Here is a 19939-nt window from a genome sequence, read left to right on the forward strand (position 1 = left end):
AGACCTCTCGCCAATATTTTGGTAAGGACCCTGATATCATACTCACACCCTATTCCAAGGATCAAACCCAGTTTTTGTTCCAAACCTTAGATAAGTGGGGGGTTGCCTTGGCAGGGTTTATGGGGACCTTGGATAATCACCTCCCAGATGACCCCTTGCTCCATTTTGCCCGGCTACATCCCTTCATCTTTCCAAAAATTACAAAAATCGGTCCCATTTCTCGTGCACTTACAGTCTTTACCGATGGTTCTGTTAATGGTGTTGCAGCCTTTGTGGCCCAAGGCCGCCCTACCTCCTTCCTAACGCCTTTCCGGTCAGCGCAGTTGGTTGAACTTTCAGCAATTTTAAAGGTTTTTCAGACCTATTCTGATCAACCTATTAATATCTACACAGATAGTGCCTATATTGCCTTTTCCATCCCCTTGTTAGAAACCTCTCCAGCCATAAGGCCTACCTCCAATGCCACCCCACTTTTCTCCCAGATTCAACAGCTTGTCCTGACTCACCAACACCCATTTTTTATAGGCCATATTAGAGCCCATAGTGATCTTCTTGGACCGTTAACCGATGGTAATGCACAGGCAGATGCCGCCACCAGGCTAACTTTCCCTGTCATGGTTGGCTCAGTCCTACAGGCCCAAACTGCCCATAAGATCCACCATTTAAATTCTCAGACCCTCCGTCTTCTTTTTAAGATCTCTAAACAACAGGCCCGAGAAACTGTCAAACAATGTCCCTCTTGTGTTGTTTCTCACCCTGCCCCACACTTGGGAGTCAACCCTGGAGGCCTCCTTCCCAACCAAATCTGGCAGACAGATGTTACTCATTGCCCCGAATTTGGCAGACAAAAATTTATCCATGTCTCTATAGATACCTTTAGTGGCTTTATCTTTGCCTCTCCTCATGCTGGGGAAGCCACAAAGGATGTTCTTTCTCACCTGATTCTTGCCTTTTCTGCCTTGGGAAAACCAGCTAAGATAAAGACAGACAATGGCCCTGCTTATACCAGCACAGGCTTCAAAAAATTTTGTGATAGTCTACAAATTATTCATACCACAGGGATACCTTACAATCCCCAGGGACAGGGTATAATAGAACGAGCCCACCAGACCCTAAAGACCTGGTTGGCTCACCTCAAGTCTTCTAACCTTCATTTTACCTCCCCCAGAGATCAATTGAGCCATGCTCTGTTTGTTCTCAACTTCCTCACCTTAGATGCTGCAGGACACTCTGCCGCTGACAGGCACTGGCACCCTTCTCCAGATGCCACCCGGCCACTAGCCATGTGGTGAGATCCCCTCACGGGGCGTTGGAAGGGCCCCGACCTGGTCCTTATTTGGGGATGAGGTTCGGCCTGCATTCTTGACCAGATACACTCTGCTCCCAGATGGTTACCAGAACGCCTGGTTAGAGCTGTAAATATACCTGATCTGCCCAGGAGAGATAGCCCCTCTCCTGAGGAAACTTCTTCTGTTTCAAATGCTGTCCCTCCCGCAAGTCCTCCAGGCTGTTGTCCTCACCCACAGCAACCCCCACCAGCCCTTTAGCTCTGTTATCACTCTGCTCAGAGTTCCTGTGGAGGACAGTGGGAACTTTACAGCAAACTGTGTTTGAGACCTTTCACACAGTATACAAGTCCCATAGTCAATCACGTTCTGGGCTGTGACACTGCTTGTCACAAATCCAGTCTGACAGCAGGGGTCATGTTTCCAAGGGCAGTGCTGAATTTTCATCCAAGATGTCAGAAAGACTTGTCGGACCTGCTGGCCTTGGTGTCACAGGCGGTCATAGCCATGTTGGGCCAGCTTGACACAGCCTGTGGCTGGTAGGTAGCACAGCAAACAGGGTAGCACCAGAGATGCCACTCAGGGCACTTAGGTCCCTTCCACCTAGACTAACCTATTATTCCTCAGATCAATTCCTAGATCTCTAGGAAGAGAAGCCACGCTGAGACGACTGCCTTGACGGGAGCCTGTTACTGCTATCCCCTTAGCAGTCCTTCTGGGGGTTGGAGCAATGGGAACAGGCACAAGAATTGCCTCTCTGGTCCTGTCCAACCAACATTACTCTGAGCTTTGACTGTCCATAGATGAGGATATTGCTCAATTTGAAGAGGGAATTTCTGCCCTCGAGTCATCCCTTTCCTCCCTAGCTGAGGTAGTTTTACAGAACAGGAGAGGCCTGGATCTCCTCTTTCTACAACAGGGTGGCCTTTGTACTGGGCTCAAAGAGGAATGTTGCTTCTTTACAGACCACACCGGGGTAGTCAGTATGGAAGGTTAAAAAGGACTAGAAAAAGAAAAAAAGAAAAGGAGAACAAGAGCTTGGGTGGTTCTAGAATTGGTTTTCCAACTTCCCTTAGCTAACAACCCTTCTTCCCTCCCTCCTAGGACCTGTTGTAGGCCTGCTCCTGATCCTTGCCTTTGGGCCATGGGCACTTTCCTGGCTCACTCGGTTCATCTGAAGCCAAATAACAGACCTGCCAGCCAGGCAGATCCAGGTTCATTATCACTGCTTTGACATGCAGGACTCCAGGGTTGAAATTTCCCCTGATGAGAGATGCCCCACACAGACCCCTTCACTCGGGGGAGGCTGCACCTGTGTGTGGGAAAAAGGCTCACTCAAGGCATGATTGGAGTGCAGCTGGGACTGCACAGGCTGGGGACCATGGTACCCCCAAATCCCGAGAGCCTGGATTATATGCCCTGTTGCATAGCGGTTGTGCAGTAGCAGCCTTGCGCTTACCCATTTCCGCTCCCTCAAAAAACTGCACGGTCCATTGATTCTTGCACTATGGGGACGCCTGTGGTGCTTGAGTCTGGAGAGACATTCCCTCTCGGACCCTTTTTTCACAATCTTTAGAGGGATAGGGCCTCTGTAATCCTCCATGCAAAGCCTCTTTCAGAGCCCTCCTTTTAGACCATTCGAACCTGGTTAATGTTGGCCCTTAGATTTATTACTAAGAAGGGGGAGATGTCAGGGACAAGGACAGAATCTCTAAGGACAGACAACTAGATCATCTTACAGTCAGGTTGCCTAGCAACAGGACATTGAGGCAGAGCCCTTGACCCTTTTACCCTGTAAACATCCTATACAAACATCCTGATAGCTTGCCCCACCTTATGCAGATGACAGCTTCTTGCTCCCCCCACCCTGCAGGAACTATATAAACCCTCTTGGAGAAAAATAAAGTTACACCTTGATCAGAATCTAGACTTGGTGTATTTCCTTGTATCTCCTGTCCCTATCATTCCGTCCTTAGGGTGGTCGAGAACCCGTTGAAGCCCTGCAGGCGGGGCAATCAACCAGCTCTTAGAATTCTGTATTTGTTTTTAAAAAGAAATCTGGTAAATGGAGAATAGTAACAGACCTAGGAGCAATTAACAAGGTAATTCAGCCAATGGGCTCTCTACAATCTGGAATTCCTTTGCCTACTCTGTTAGCTAAAGGATGGCCTCTTATAGTTATCAATTTAAAAAACTGTTTCTTCTCAATACCCCTACAAGAAAAAGACATTTTGCCTTCATGGTGCCCACTTATAATAATTCTCAGCCAGTTAAGAGATATCAATGGAGGATTCTCCCACAGGGAATGTTAAATAGCCCAACCCTGTGCCAATATTTTCTACAGTAGCCATTAGAAGTAATACATAAACAATTTCCTAAATATATAATTTATCATTACATGAATGATGTTTTACCAGCTGATTCAAATGCAGATACCTTAGAAAAGTAAAGAAAATTTTGCCTTGTTGGGTTACAAATTGCTCTTGAAAAGATACAAATAGGAGATTCTATTAACTATTTAGGATATAAAATAGGTCTACAAAAAAATTAGACCCCAAAAGGTGCAAATTAGGAAAGGTCAATTACAGACTCTTAATGACTTTCAAAGATTATTCAGAGACATTTCCCATCTACGGACTATTGATGGGGTAAAAAATTATGAACTGAATAATCTGTTGAAAACCTTAGAAGATGACAAGGACTTAAATAGCTCAAGAGAATTATCAGCTGAAGCTGAGAAAGAATTGGCCTTGGTAGAAAAGAAAGTACAGGAAGGACATGTGGATCCAAAGCTGGATTGCATTTTGGTTATTTTACCCTCTAAGCATTCACCTACAGGAATTTTAATGCAGATGGAAAATATTATATTGGAATGGATATTTCTACAAAATAAACAGAGTAAAAAATTAAAAACTTATGTGTAAAAGATCTTTGACTTGACTTTAAAAGGAAAATTGAGACTTTGTTAATTAGCAGGAATAGACCCAGCAGAAATTGTTGTACCTTTAACTAAGGATGACATTGACAAATTATGGGCAGAAAATGAACCTTGACAAAGAGCTTGTAGTATTTTTTTGGGAGAGATTAACTACAAATATCCCAAAAGTGATAGAATTCAACTTATAAAGAGAGCTGATTGGATTCTGTCTTGCATTGTATGGGAAACACCCATATCTGGAGCACCTACATTTTATACAGACGGAAACTAACAAGGAAAGGCAGGTTACAAATCGGAAAATTTAAGTAAAGTGGTTCAAAGTCCTTACAATCAATTAAAAAATCAGAATTATATGCTATTCTGCCGGGCGGTGGTGGTGCTCGCCTTTAATCCCAGCACTCAGGAGGCAGAGGCAGACGGATCTTTGTTAGTTCAAGGCCAGCCTGGGCTGCCAAGTGAGTTCCAGGAAAGGCGCAAAGCTACACAGAGAAACTGTCTCGAAAAACAAAAAAACAAACAAACAAACAAAAGAATTATATGCTATTCTGTTGGTATTAATGGATTTTTCGGAACCTCTCAACATAGTTACTGACTCTCAGTATGCTAAAAGAGTGGTCTTACATATTGAGACTGCAGAATTTATCCCTGATGAGTCAGAATTAATTTTGTTATTTATTCAGTTACAAGATATAATCAGGAATAGGAAGTATCCCTTATATATAACTCACATCCAATCCCATACTGGTCTGCCAGGCCCTCTAGCACAAGGTAATGATAAGATTGATAAACTATTGATAGGAAATGTGCTGGAGGCCTCAGAATTTCATTAAAAAAATCATGTCAATAGAAAAGGTTTAAAAAAGGATTTTTCCATAACCTGGAAACAAGCCAAGAAAATTATAAGGAAATGTCCTACTTGTTCTTTTTACAATCAGACTCCACTAACAGCAGAATGTAACTCAAAGAGTACTAAGAGGAATGAAATCTGGCAGATGGATGTGTTTCACTTTGCAGAATTTGGATGCTGCGGGCCACAGGAATATATCATAAGAACTCAGCTGGTTATGGCAAAGTCATTACTGCAAGGGATCAAGGATTTCCTTCAGAGGAAGCTAAATTCCAAGGAGCTTTTGGTGTTACTTGGCTTGTTATATATCAGGTGTCTTCTGTTATGAAAATCATGTGTGCCTTCATAGTTTTCCCAATTGATTTTTCCCTAAGAAGGGCTAACAGTGTGCACTGGTCACTCTCTGGACATACACATTCAAGGTATTTGGAGAACAGCCTCAGGAAAGGCTTCATCTGGAATCAGATATTTCCCTTAGCCACTTTCAAGGACTAACAGTAATAACAGTCCACATGCAAGTCTCCTGATTTAAGGTAAATTCCACAAGGAGACACCACCTAAGTCAGGTGGACATTAAGTAATAGCTTTACACAGTTTAGCTCGAACCCTCCTTTCTTACAGCCTTACTAACTTTATAGACCTTTAACTCCTTACCTAACCACTTCTAGGAATATTTAGATAACCTTCTGCACTAACAGCTATGCTCAGCCCGAACCCCAGTTCAAGCCTCCCTGTAATTATCATCATTGGCAGCATCTGGCCAGGTCCATCCCCAGATGGAGGAAAGTACCTTATCAGAGATACCTCTGTACTCTCTAAGAACAGACTTAAGCATCCAGGCTACCCGTTTGAGAAGGCCTGGCAGACGTGCCAATTAAGCTTAACTTCCTCCTTTTCCAAATCTTACCTCTAGTTCCAGATCTCCCTTTAACTATCACCAAAGGCATATAGCTGTACACAGGTTGCCTAGCGACTGAGCACACTTTCCCCCACCCTGCAGAAAAATGGCAGATAGCTTGGACAGATAGGAGCCACAGGAAAAATGAAGACAGTTTTATTTTCTCCCATTGACCTAGCAACTTATAGATTCTTAACATTTTCTACCAGTCACGTTTAAGATCCCTCTTCTTAGATATTACCCAAATTTAGCCTTTAGTTAATTCATTAGTCACTTCCCCTTTGAGTTGCAAATGATAATTAACAATTACTGCCCCTCTATGTGATTCTTATCACCCCTCTGTTTTTTGTTTTTTTGTTTTGTTTTGTTTTTTGTTTTCTCTGGAGCTGAGGACTGAACCCAGGGCCTTGCGCTTGCTAGGAAAGCACTCTACCACTGAGCTAAATCCCCAACCCCCACCCCTCCTTTTGAACCTGGAAGCCTGACAATCACTGCCTGAGGAAACTCTTACCTGCCTTTAGGACCACACAGAAGTTCAAGCCTCATGACCTTGCTTGACCAGGGGGTTGCTATTACTTGGGTTTATAATTGGACTCAGGAGAGACTGAGGGGGAATGGCAAGATGGAGAATGGAGAGGGACAAGGAGGATTTTGACCAGAGAGTACGTGTGGACGAGATGGAAGATGAGGAAGAGTCAGATGGGGAAGTCCTAACTGGGTAAGAATAAGGTGAAAAGGACCTAGATGAGGCAGAATTAAGATGAGAGAATTAAGATAAAACTTAGAGGGAGCAGTAGATAGATATAGAGAGAAATCAGGCAAGAAAGGAGCTAGACATGAAAACAGAACTGAAGCTGTGTATATAAGATGTTATGCCAGAGAAATTAAAGCAAGTGGACTAAAGAGCTCAGTGTGTTGAGATTCTATTTCTCAAAAATAGTCCTCGCCATTAGTAGTTCTCTCTCCTGAGCCCCTGGGTTGTATAATTTTAAGGCTGCTCTCTCTAATATTATACAAGATTTGGAAAATTGAAATATGTACACTACATCATTGATACTTACTCAGGATTTCAATGGGCAACTGCTCTGAGTTCTGAAAAAGCTGATTCTGTAATCACACATTTGATAGAAGTTATGGTCATCATAGGTATACCTGCACAAATTAAAACTGACAATGCTCCAGCATATGTCTCTGGTAAAATGAAATTTTTTTTTTTTGCTTATTACAATATAAAGCATATTACAGGTATGCCACATAATCCTACAGGCCAAGCAGTTTCCTTGATGAGGGATAAAAACTACACTTATCTGTGGGTATAAGGACAGATGTTTATGGGTTGTTGTTAGGGATTATGCTGGTTTAAGTAAATTAGTGGTTGTAGATTCTCCTACAGTAATCACTGGCACTAAGTCGTTAGCCAGGTTTCCAGTCCCAGGCAGGTTTCCTCTTGTCAAGCAGATCTTCAGTCCAGTTAGGCTGTTGGTTACCGCCAAGGTGTGCATGCTGCTGTTGCGCCTTAGGGTCGTCATGGCATGCGGGTTGTCGACGTGGTTCTGCCATAGCTGGGTAGGACTTTGGAAGCTTGCATGGTACCTTCTGGTGTGGTGTTCTGAAAGTCACTGGCAAAGCCAATGGTTCAGGGGCTTCCCTTAGTTTTGTTACAGGTCTCACATTTGTGTGCCTTGCACAGTGAGTCGATTTTGGTGCCTGGTGTAAAATAAGGGTTTAATTTCATTCTCTGGGATGTGGAATCCAGACTTCTTGCGACAATCCCTGGTTGGAAGCTATTTTTTCTTAGTGTGCCCACTAGGTGCTCTTGTCAGCAATTATTCTGACTTTCCATTTTGTTCTACTTGTCTGGTTTTTGTTAGCGTCATACTTTTTTTCCTTTAAACATTTTTATTTATGTGTTTGGGTGTTTGGCCTGTATACATGCCTGTGCACCAGTGTGCATGCCTGTGCGTGAGCTGGTCAGAAGAGGGCACTAAATTTCCCAGAACTACAGTTACAGATGGTTTCAAGTTACCATGTTGGTGCTAGAAATCAATCCTGGGTCCTGTGGGAGAGCAGCCAGTGTTCTTGACCACTGAGCAAACTCTCCAGCCCACCACCCTGTTGACCATTGTAGCTTTGTAACAATTTTTTCTTAAGACATGGGGTATTGATTTTCGACAAAGAAGCCAAAACTATACAATGGAAAAAAGAAAGTATCTTCAACAAATGGTGCTGGCATAACTGGATATCAATATGTAAAAGTTTACAAATAGATCCATATGTGTCACCATGCAAAAACTCAAGTCCAAATGGATCAAAGACCTCAACATAAATCCAGTTACACTGCACTTGATAGAAGAGAAAGTAGGAAGTACCCTTGAACGCATTGGCACAGGAGATCACTTCCTAAATATAACACCAGCAGCACAGACACTGTGCACAACAGTTAATAAATGGGACCTCTTGAAACTGAGAAGCTTTTGTAGGGCAAAAGACACGGTCAATAAGACAAAAAGACAGCCTACAGAATGGGAAAAGACCTTCACCAACCCCACGACTGACAGAGGACTGATCTCCAAAGTATATAAAGAACTCAAGAAACTAGACATCAAAATACTGAACACTCCAGTTAAAAAATGGGCTAAAGAGCTAAACAGAGAATTCTCAAAAGAAGAATCTCAAATGGCTGAAAGACATTGAAAGAAATGCTCAACATCCTTAATCATCAGAGAAATGCAAATCAAAACAACTCTGAGATATCACTTTACACCCGTCAGAATGGCTAAGATCAAAAATACTAATGACAGTCAGTGTTGGAGAGGATGTGGAGCAAAGGGAACACTCCTCCACTGTTGGTGGGAATGCAAACTTGTACAGCCACTGTGGAAATCAGTATGGTGGTTTCTTAGAAAACTGGGAATCGATCTACCTCAAGACCCAGCCATACCACTCTTGGGCATATACCCAAGGAATGCTCAATCATACCACAAAGATACATGCTCAACTATGTTCATAGCAGCACTATTTGTAATAGCCAGAACCTGGAAACAACCTAGATGCCCTTCAACTGAATAATGGATTAAGAAAATATGGTACATATACATAATGGAGTACTACTCAGCAGAGAGAAACAATGACAGCATGAAATTTGCAGGCAAATAGATGGAACTAGAAAATATCATCCTGAGTGAGGTAGCCCAAACCCAGAAGGACAAACATGGTATGTACTCACTCATAAGTGGATACTAGATATCAAGCAAAGAACAATCAGACTGCAACCCACAGACGCAGGGAGGCTATATAGCAGGGGGGACCCTAGGATGACTGTGGCTTATAATAAGTTTTGGCTTTACTCAATCACTGGGCAAGCCTCAGTGAAACATTTCACTATTAGTATAAGAATTTGTACTCTATCAAGCTGATAATAGAAAAAAATAAAATAAAAATGAAAAAAATCTGTATGTATTTTTAATTTAATTGTCACTCTATCCCTAAGAGGTATACATTATTTTGTTTCTTATCTTATAGATTTGAAAATCAAGGTTTGAAGACATTAAATAACTTGTTTAAGATTTCACAGGTTATTAAGTCAAGATTAGAATTTCCATGAGAAGACATGTTTGCTAATTTTCAAAAGACAGGTATATATATTTTACCCTTGGAGTAAAAGAAAGTAACTACTATGGTATGAGAGAAAACCAAAGGTTTATGTTTAGAGAAACTATTTGAGACTGAAAATAAGAAACTATCAGCAGGAAGTAATTCACAATTTGGCATATTGGAACAAAACAATAGAATTGAAAGCTAAATCACATGGTATGCCACCTTTCAATCTATTAAGGAAATAAAAATGAAATCAACCCAAGGTACTACTGTATACCTAAAACTAGCAAAGATTTTTAAAATTTAATTCTATGCTTTCACTACATGAGATCTGTCTAGACAATCAGATACTTTTATGCAATAACAGCACTGTAAGAAATGTCTGGCCAGCTGTGGAACCTGCATGGGACTGGACTCGGCCCTCTGCATACAGGAGACAGTTATGTAGCATGGTCTGTTTGAGGGGCCCCTGGCAGTGGGATCAAGATCTATCCCTGGTGCATGAGCTGGCTTTCTGGAGTCCATTCCCTATGGTGGGATGCCTTGCTCAGCCTTGATGCAGGGGGGAGGGGCCTGGTCCTGTCTTAACTGAATGTACCAGGCTTTGCTGACTCCCCTTGAGAGCCCTTACCCTTTTGGAGGAGGGAATGGGGGTGGGAGGGAAAAGCTAGGGGGCAGAGCGGGAGGAGGGAGAGAGGGCGATCTGTGGTTGGTATGTAAAATGAATAAAAAGTTTCTTAAAAAAAAAGACATGGGGTATGTGTGTGTATTGTGTTGCTCAGGATAATCTCAAACATCCTATGCTGGGATGACAGGGCCATGAACCATGACACCCAGTTTATATTTCAAATCAGGAAATGCCATGTGTCCAATTTTCCTCAGAAGTGGTCTGGCCTTTTAAAAAATATTTCTATATGAATTTTAGGACTGTTCTTTGCCTGAAATATGCCACTAGGATTCTGATGGCAGTTACATTGGATCTATATGTTCCTGTTGGTAGTGTGGACATTCTGATAAGCTTTATTCTGAGTCACAGGGTATCATTCCATTTAGCTTCATCTTCTGTTTCTTTGACCAGTGTTTTGTTTTTGTTTTTGGCCTAGACCAGACTGGCCGGGAACTCCCCAAGTCCCACCTGCCTCTGCTTCCTGAGTGCTGGGTTTATAGGTGCACACCACTAAGTCTAGCTCAAAAATTAAAAAAAAATATAGACTTCTAATCAAGCAATTTTTGTTAAAACATTAAGAATTTATGTTTAAAGAGTAAGACACAGCCAGGTTGGTGGTGGTGCATGCTTTTACTCTGATGGCACAGGCAGGCTGCTCTCTGTGAGTCAAGGCCAGCCTGGTCTACAGAGGTAATTCCAGGACAGCCAGGGGATATACAAAGAAACCCTATCTCAAAAATAAAACAAACAACAAAAAAGAGTAAAAGAGTAAGATACGTAAGAGTTTCAGAAAATGGTATGGCATTTATTGAAAGACATGTAGTTGAACTATAATCATGTAAACTTAAATGGCACATGATGATTAAATTAAATTAAATTTATCTTAATTTTGTATTTACATTTTCAGTCCAGATCATTACATTCATGCAGTGGCAAGAAGCAATGATTTTTTTTTCAAATGTCCATCCTCTTGAGAAATGCAAGAGAGTTCAGCTGAAGTTGTTATTTACTGTTTGAATATATGATAACCTAACAGTTTAAGAAAGCCAAATCCTAGGAAATTTAAATGTTATTTGTGATATACAAAACACACGAATATATATATTAACATGTGTGTATTGGCATTATATGTATGTTTATTATATATAGTAGTTATATCTGTTTTTTGCCTGTCTTTGAATTTTTCCAACATTTTGAACTGTTCAGATCTTGAGCCTACACACAAAGAGGATTATGGTAGCTTTAAGAGTCCATTGATGGGTTGGGGGTTCCTTCTGCTTTTCTGGGATATCAATAATGACATCTTCACATAGCTTGGCCTCAGAAAGCGTATCCTGTGAAGGAACTGTGTCTTCCAAGTCTTGATATTGGGCTGTATCAGAAGGTTCCTGCTCTTCTGGGACATCCATCACAATGTCTTCACATGACTTGGATGCAGCAGCTGCATTCTGTGAAGTATCGTGTGTCCAAAGCCCTGATACTGGTCCTGGGGCAAGTGAGGATGGCTTTGAACCTGCAGATACTGCATCTTGTGATGATCAGGAAAGCAAACTTGTGTGTTCAGAATGTTCCGAGTCTTCAGGAAAACTTTTTTTTTCTGGATAACATTTCATTGTTCTCCCTTTAAAATAATATATAAATTTATTAGTCAGGGGGCTCCTTCTGCTCTTCTGGGATATTAATCATTACATCTTCACATAGCTTGGCCTCAGAAAGTGCATCCTGTGAAGTATCTGTGTCTTATAAGTCTTGATGTTGGCCTTTATCAGGAGGTTCTTGTTCTTCTGGGATATCAATCACAATGTCTACACATGACTTGGATGCAGCGGCTGCATTCTGTGAAGTATTTGAGTGTGCAAAGGCCTGATATTGGCCCAGGTATGAGGATGGCTTTGAACCTGCAGAAACTGCATCTTGTGATGATGAGGGAACATCATCACTGAACAGACCTGTGTGTTCGGTATGCTCCGGGTCTTCAGGAAGACATTTTTTTTTCTGATGCCCTCTCATTGTTCTCCCTTTAAGACAATATAAATTTATTAGCCAAAAGTTATTTTTACCATTCTAAAAATAGTTCTGCTCTTTGTCCTCCCCAAATTTGAAGAGCCTGTATCATGGTACTGCTTTAGGTATGTTCTTATTTCTTAAATTACTAGAGTAAATCTTATGTCTTTGGGTTGGGGTGATACCTCAATCTGCAAAGTGCTTGCCACACAAAAATGAGGACCTGAGTTCAGTCCTCAGCAGAGGTCCAAAGCTGGGCATGCTTGCAGTCCTGTGCTAGTGAGACAGAGTTGGATCCCTGGGGCCCTCTGGACAGCGATCCTAGCTCAATCTGTGAGCCTCAGGACAGTGAGAGACCCTGTTCCAAAACCCAAACTGAACAGCTCCTGAGGGGCCACACCCGAGGTTCACCTCTGACCTTTCCTGCACATGCAGACGCTCCCCCTCCCCATATACACACTCACACTAACAGAAGTTAAACAGCTGTTACTTACCCAGGCGTCTTACTTGTTGTGAAATATCATCTCTGACATCGGATACATCCCACATGGCCAGGAAACAGCCAAAGCAAGAGCCTTCCTCTGCCTCTTGCACGTAGGGTTTGTAGGAGAATACATGGTAATGGGCAATGGCCACGAGAAGCATTTCCAGGCATATTATAAAATCCTACAACAGCCACAAAAATATTTATCATCTTTGGCTTTAAATCTAGTTTTTCAAAATGCTAACATTTTCAAAGTTATATAGGGTGTCAACTTTTAAAATATAATCCAGATTATATTCATATTTCAACATTTTTTCCACTTCAAAACATGACAAAACCAAGGTTTACATCTCTTTTGCCCTCCCTCAGTCAAGTATTTCTTAATCTGTTCCCCAAGGACTGAAAGGAAACATGCAGATATATGTAGACCAGGAATAAAACCATTACCAATCAGGACCTATGGGCCATTTCTCTAGGGCTCCCACTCCTCACCATAGAGCAAGCTAACAGTCTTGCTCACTGTTTGGATATTTGGGGCAACACTGTGTCAAACAGCTTAAACAGTAAAACCTCTTGAGTTCACTGACAGCACTACTTACTTGCAGGCCCGTGGTCACAGCTTCCGCACTCTGCCATTCCCAGGTACGCTTTTCAGAAATAACGCCAACCTTCACCAACAGTGCTATAAGGCCTGCTTGCCTGTATGTCAAGAAAAGGTAAATGTCAAATCTAGATCATGAAATGACCAACTGTTTATGGAATTAGGGGCTCGGGAGGGGGCTCGGTGTATAAAGCACTTGCTGCACAAGTGTGAGGACCTGAGTTAAAGTCACAGAAGCCAGGGAAGGCTGGCATGGTGGTGCACATCTGTAAACCCTGTGCTCCTGCAGTGAGCTGAGAGGTGGGTTAAGAGAACCCTGGGAAAACTGCAGGCTGGTGATCCTGATGTGTGCAGAGTAACAGTTAAGAGACCCCATCTCAAATGAAAGGCGAGGACCGATACCCAAAGCTGTCCTCATTTCCACATGCACACATGGCGTGGACATGTCGCTACTCACACAATAAACACATACATATCATATACACAAAGAGATTAAAATGTGCACCTAAAAACAGTGAAGTCCTCAATGTACCCCAGGGCTTCCCACTGTTCTGCCTTCAGGGCATATTTCAAAACAAGTTCTGCTTATATTAAATATACTCACCCAGCATTACAAATTTATTCTACTAGTTTCATAAGATGAATTTCATTATGTATTGTCAGAACTTCATCATTTGGCTCATATATCATTTTTGCTTTGAAACTATGTACAAACAATTAGATTCTAAGTTCTAACAGCTTGTAAGTAAAGGCTGATACTCAAGTGTATTTACATGTGTATTCATGACTAGAATTTGATTGTATTATTCATTCATTCATTTAGGTACAGGGTCTACCAATGGAACCCTCGTTGTCCTAGGACTTGTTATGCTGACCAACCTGTGCTTGAACTCAGAGATCTGGCAGCCTCTGCCTCCCAAATGCTGAGATTAAAGGTATGTGCCACCATGCCTGGATAATGACTAGGATAAAAAAATAATATTTATTGCTGGCTGTGTGTGTGTGCGCACACATGTAACATGTTGTGTGTGTGTGGAGGTCAGAGGACAACCTGCAGGAGTCATTTCTTTCCATCTACCTCGTGGGCTCTTTGATGGAACTCCAACTGTCAGGTTGGTGATGGCAAGCATCTTTTCCTGCTGATCCATTTCACTGGCCCTATTAATTTCAGTTTTGTTTTATCTTCCTTTTTAAGGCTTACTTCTTATGATTGGTGTGGCAGGGTGCCAGAGGACAGGTTTGTGGAGTTGGTTCTCTACTTCTACCTATACAGGGGTCCTGGGGAATAAACTAAGTTCATTAGGCATGCATAGCAAGTGCCTTTCCCCAGAAAGCTAGCCTGCCAGCCCACAGCATATCTTCATTATAATATCATCGAGTCCCAGAAGTCTCTATAGCATATGATGTATGCCGTCAACTGCTAATGATTGCTTCTGGCAGTGCAATTTCATGAATTCCTTCTCCTTTGCCCTACTGAATGGCTAAACTGGATCTGACTTTTTCTATAACTCTTAGTACCTATCCTGTCCTAACAACATGACTAGTTTGCTGTTTGCTTTGTGACATTGAGGACAGACAGTAGGGCAGTAGATACACCAGGCAGACACTCTGATGGATCTCCAGCCCTACCTTGTGTTTTAAAGGACACTCACTGATAAACATTTCCCTGTCATTAAATATTTTCTCCCCAGTTGATATTGTTTTATTTATGACAGATTTTAGGTAATTTATTCATTTTGAGACAGGGTCTCACTATGTAGCTGACTGGCCTCAAACTTGCTATGTAGACCCTGCTAGCCTTGAACTCATAGAGAGTCACCTGCTTCTGCCTCCCCGGGGAGTGCTGGGATTAAAGGTACACACCACCACACCCAGCATCAAGATATTTAGGCTATCTCAAATTATCTTCATCTTTTAAATGTCACAGTGGCCATCTGACTACTTCTTTGATTGTTCAGATACAAGATAACACAATGTGGCATAGGCTGCTCCACAACTTGCTTTATAGAGCAGGCTGTCCTCAAACTCACAATGTGAGATTCTCTTGCCTCGCCCTGAATACTGGGATTACAGGTATGTACCACCATACATGACTAAGATTATTTGTTTTTTTATCTTTTTAAAACTATTTAATATTTATTTTAATGTGCATGCGTTTTGCCTGCATGTATGTATATGATGCATGTGCAGTATCTGCAGATACTAGAAGAGGGCATTAGAACCACCTGGATCTGAAGTTACAGAAGGTTGTGAGCCACTAATCTTGTTAGCGTTGGGTCCTGAGCAAGAGCAGCAAAGCGCTCTTGTCTGCTGAGCCATCTCACCATCCCTGTTTTTGCAAATCTTACAAAAGCTGAAGGGATGGCTTTTTAAAAAGATGTCCTTGTGTGTGTCTGACTGCAAGTATGTGCATATGCTCACAGAGGCCAGAGGAGGACTTCAGACCCCTTGGAGCTAGAGTTACATGAGGTTGTGAGCCGCCAGACATGGGTGCTGGGGACCAAACTGCGGTCCTCTGGATATGCAGACACTCTCTTAACTGCTGAGCCTCTCTCCAGCCCCAAAGGCATCTTCCTAGTTCAGGTTGGCCTTGAATGGTAGTCCTGCCTCAGTCTTCCAAGAGCTGGGATTACAGACAGGCACCACTGAGCCTGGCATTGTATTCACATTATTTAAAAAACTTCCTTAACCAACAGTTTTATTGGCATTTATAAAATGAGAATATTTAAGAGCAAGCAGTACTTACCAAAACAAGACAAAGGCTACCAGTTTGACACAAAACCAACGGGTTTTATAGGGCTGAGCTCTTCCTTCAGTATGTTGTAAAGCAGCAGGAGGCAGCATATGGTAATCTAGAAACAAAAGCAACATTCAACATTCTGCATACATGCATTTTGCCTGCATGTATGTATATGATACATGTGCAATATCTGCAGATACTAAAAGAGGCCATTAGAACCACTTGGATCTGAAATTACAGAAGGTTGTGAGGAAGACAGTGACAGAACCTTTCCTTAAGGCCAAAATCAGAGTCTACTGATGTTTTAGTGCTTTTTTTTTTTTTTTTTTTTTGGTTTTTCGAGACAGGCTTTGTCTGTGTAGCTTTGCGCCTTTCCTGGAACTCACTTGGTAGGCCAGGCTGGCCTCGAACTCACAAAGATCCGCCTGGCTCTGCCTCCTGAGTGCTGGGATTAAAGGCGTGCACCACCACCGCCCGGCTAGTGCTTTTAATATGTTGCTGAAGATGCATATATGTGAGATTTCTCAAGAGAGGTATGTAACATTTTTCCTGAATATGTTTCTAAGTGTTCACATACTGGAACTCAAAGCAATAAACAAATGATATGAACGAAAGGTTTCCTTCAGTCAAAAAAAAGGCAACACAAATTACCACCACTTTTATAAAAACTTGATTATTATTATTAGCTAGTCTCTCGTGTAACATTTACACAACACACACAGTTTATAAGGCAACACGTTAAATAAGTACAGTTTCAGCAAAACTGTGATCATGAAATCTACATCACACAAACCAATTTCCTTGAGAGCAGTGTGTAAGTCCAGCTGGCCTTACTTCTTAAAATAAGTGCCCACATCTTTAGAGTCAGTTATAATAACCAACCAGCATTTCAACAGCAAGAAGCATTTCTGGAAGCTTACTTTCCCCAATAAAACCAGGAGATACTTTATGCTCATTTAAAATACTTCAGGATATGAGAGCAGTAAAGCAAGAACCAAGCTCAGACCCTTGCACTGGAGCAGGGCCACCCAGGGTGCATGTCACACACTCACGGGCCCTGAGTTCTAGCTGTAGTACCATTAAAAACAGACTCTTAACACTGAGCCGTTTCTCTGTACATAGGAACTGTGACCCTCATGCTGGGATCTGACCCAGGGCTGTGTGATAGGCAAACACTCCAGGCACATTCCACAGTCATAACCCAATTTTCTAACATCTGTCATGAACTAAAATGAAATTTTGTTCCTCAATATCTTTTTCAACTGAAAGTAGCTAACTTTTGTGTATGTTTCATAAGTTTTACTTTTAGTATCTGTCTAAATGCCAATGGGAAGACCAAACTATGTCCACCGGGTTTAGAGTGTTTCCAGTCCTTTCTTATAATGGGCATTACATCCCAGAAGGCAAGAACACTTCTACCATTTCTTTAGAGTACATTCCCAGAAAAAAGACTGCTGGTCATGGAGATGAGCATGAGAGAAAGCTCTGGAGATACACACCATTTATTTCTGTTATAGACTTCCTTCCTTCCTTCCTTCCTTCCTTCCTTCCTTCCTTCCTTCTTTCCTTTCTTCTTCTTCTTCTTCTTTTTTTTTTTTTTTTTTTTTGGTGTTTTGAGAAAGTGTTTCTCTGTGTAGCCCTGGCTGTCCTGAAACTCACTTTGTAGATCAGGCTGGCCTCAAACTCAGAGATCTGCCTGCCTCTGCCTCCCAAATTCTGGGATTAAAGGCATGCAATGCCATGCTCAGCTCCATCATAAACTTCTAATAATTTATGTATTAGAAGTGTTTGTTACTGTACTGTAAAAAGCACTATCCAAAGACTTTAGATGAAATACACTTCAGCTTAAGAGAGCCTTTCAGTTCCTAGAACAGCACTCATTTTTTTTCCTTTAATTTTAAATATAGATCAGAGATTTAAATTTTTGCTGTTTTGTTTGCTTATTTATTTGGTTTTTTGAGACAGGGGCTGGTTGGCTGCCAATGTGGTCTCCATCAGGTGGGTGATAGTGAAGGCCTGGAACAGGTTCTGCAGGGAATAGATGGGTCCAGGTGAGCCCCAAGAGCTGTCTCTCTCTCATCCTGTCTCCTTCTCAGCTCAACCCTCCTCACCTGCAAGTTCAAGGTTACAGGGGAGCTCAGGTTGCCTCGTGAATCTTCTTTCACAGCGAACTGGTGCTCCAAGCGTAACAGCACCATCTTTGGTCCCCAGCGGGCCAGTGTAAGCAGATGTACCTGGGGAGGTAGGTCCTGGCGAAGTCCCGAGAACTGCAGAAAGAAGGGCTAAGTCTAAGGGGATTGGTCGGAGCCTGGCTGGCATTCAGCACTGACTTGCAGGAAACGAAGCTGAATGGGAAGGGGCACTGACCTGCACATATTGACTGTGGGGGCTGGCTCAGGGGCCCAGGCTTGGTGTGTCCTAGCTCCCTGTCCCTGCAGGCAGGGGGCATCAGTGATTGTCTTCTTTTCATGGCCCTCTCAGAAACTACTTGTTCAGTCTCAGAAAGCTGAAATGGAGGCCTGATCTCTGAGAGAAGACTGAGCAGCCTGTTATGGTGTCTGCCTGGTCCTTTCAAAACCTCTACCCAGTGTGGGGTTCTCCATTTCAAGTATCAGGCCACACTAGAGGATACCTTTTCCAAACTTGGATCTGTGAGGATAGGGGAACTATGAGGCAAACCCTGATCAGATATAACAGGGACACTTTTTGGTTTGTTTGTAAGGATGATACAGCTTCACAGTGGGTAAGCACTGAACTACACCCTCACGTGCACTTTATTTATATAGGGTCTCATGCAGCCCAAGCTGGCCTTGAGCTAATTACAAGAGTTTGAAATCCTGATCCTTCTGCTTCAGTCTCCCAAGTTCTAGGATGAGAAGAGTCCACCACTGTGCCCAGCTTCAGGGTTACTTTTAAGGGTGTCCACAAACAATGAAGGTTAGGAATAACCTCCTAGCATTAAAGCAAGCCTCCATTGCTGGGAACGTGAGGTCCACTTGAAAACACTATGAACTGTTTTGGATGACACTAGATATTGTACCATCTGGAAGGTGGGCATATTTGCTTTCCCTTAGTTAGAAGCTGCTGTGGGAAGACACCAAGCAGAGCATCACCAGGACACCTTAAAAGCAAAAGTCTCACTGGGCAGTGGTAGCACATGCCTTTAATCCCAGCACTGAGGAGGCAGAGCCAGCAAGATCTCTGTGAATTTGAGCCTAGCCTGGTCTACAGAGCAAGATCCAGGACATGCACTAAAACTACACACGGAAACACTGCCCCAAAAAACCAAAAAAAAAAAAAAAAAAAGAAAGAAAAGAAAGAAAGAAAAAGTCCCCACATATCCCCTCTGCCTCCTAGTCAATCAAGAAAGGCAAATCTTCCAAGGTGTCTGGCAGGGAAGCAGGAGTGGCCACGTTGCACACATGCAAGTGACATCATACAGGAGCTTATGCATGAGCCACTGGGACTGGATCCCTTTCCCTGAGGGAGAGAAGGCAAAGCCTTGATGCCCCAACCCCTGCACTGGAGAGTGCAGCCAACTCCAGGAGAGGGGAGAGGGGAGGGCTGCTGGTCTTTTCAGCTCAGGGACCAGCCCAGCAGGAGTGGTCATTAGGCAGCATGGCTCTAGGCTCTGCATGTCCCTGACAGGATTTGCACACCCTAAGAGCTAAGCATGTGTGGCCTGTGCCTCAGCTCTCCTCAGGGACACTGGTGCCCTGCAGTTCTCTGAGGGTGTTGGAAACAACCCCAAATTAGAGAACTTTTCAATTTAGCTCTTTATAGGGCTAGAAGTAAATCTCTAAATTTCCACAAATATTTCACCATCTTCAGTTACCTGTACTATCTTGTCACAGCCAGTCCACTGCCCCTGCTCTGT

General features: G+C 42.6%; 1 protein-coding gene across 1 annotated transcript; it reads right to left on the reverse strand.

Annotated features, from left to right (window-relative positions):
- Positions 1-11100: 11100 nt before the first annotated feature.
- On the reverse strand, positions 11101-12897 carry LOC131911929 (transmembrane protein 184C-like). Its single transcript, XM_059264353.1, has 3 exons — positions 12732-12897; positions 12132-12251; positions 11101-11746 (listed from the first exon to the last, which is right to left on the reverse strand). Exons 1-3 carry the CDS (start codon positions 12880-12882, stop codon positions 11436-11438), a joined length of 582 nt encoding a protein of 193 aa, XP_059120336.1. The 5' UTR covers positions 12883-12897; the 3' UTR covers positions 11101-11435.
- Positions 12898-19939: the final 7042 nt, after the last annotated feature.

Source organism: Peromyscus eremicus, chromosome 5 (assembly GCF_949786415.1).
Source record: "Peromyscus eremicus chromosome 5, PerEre_H2_v1, whole genome shotgun sequence".
NCBI lineage: Eukaryota > Metazoa > Chordata > Mammalia > Rodentia > Cricetidae > Peromyscus > Peromyscus eremicus.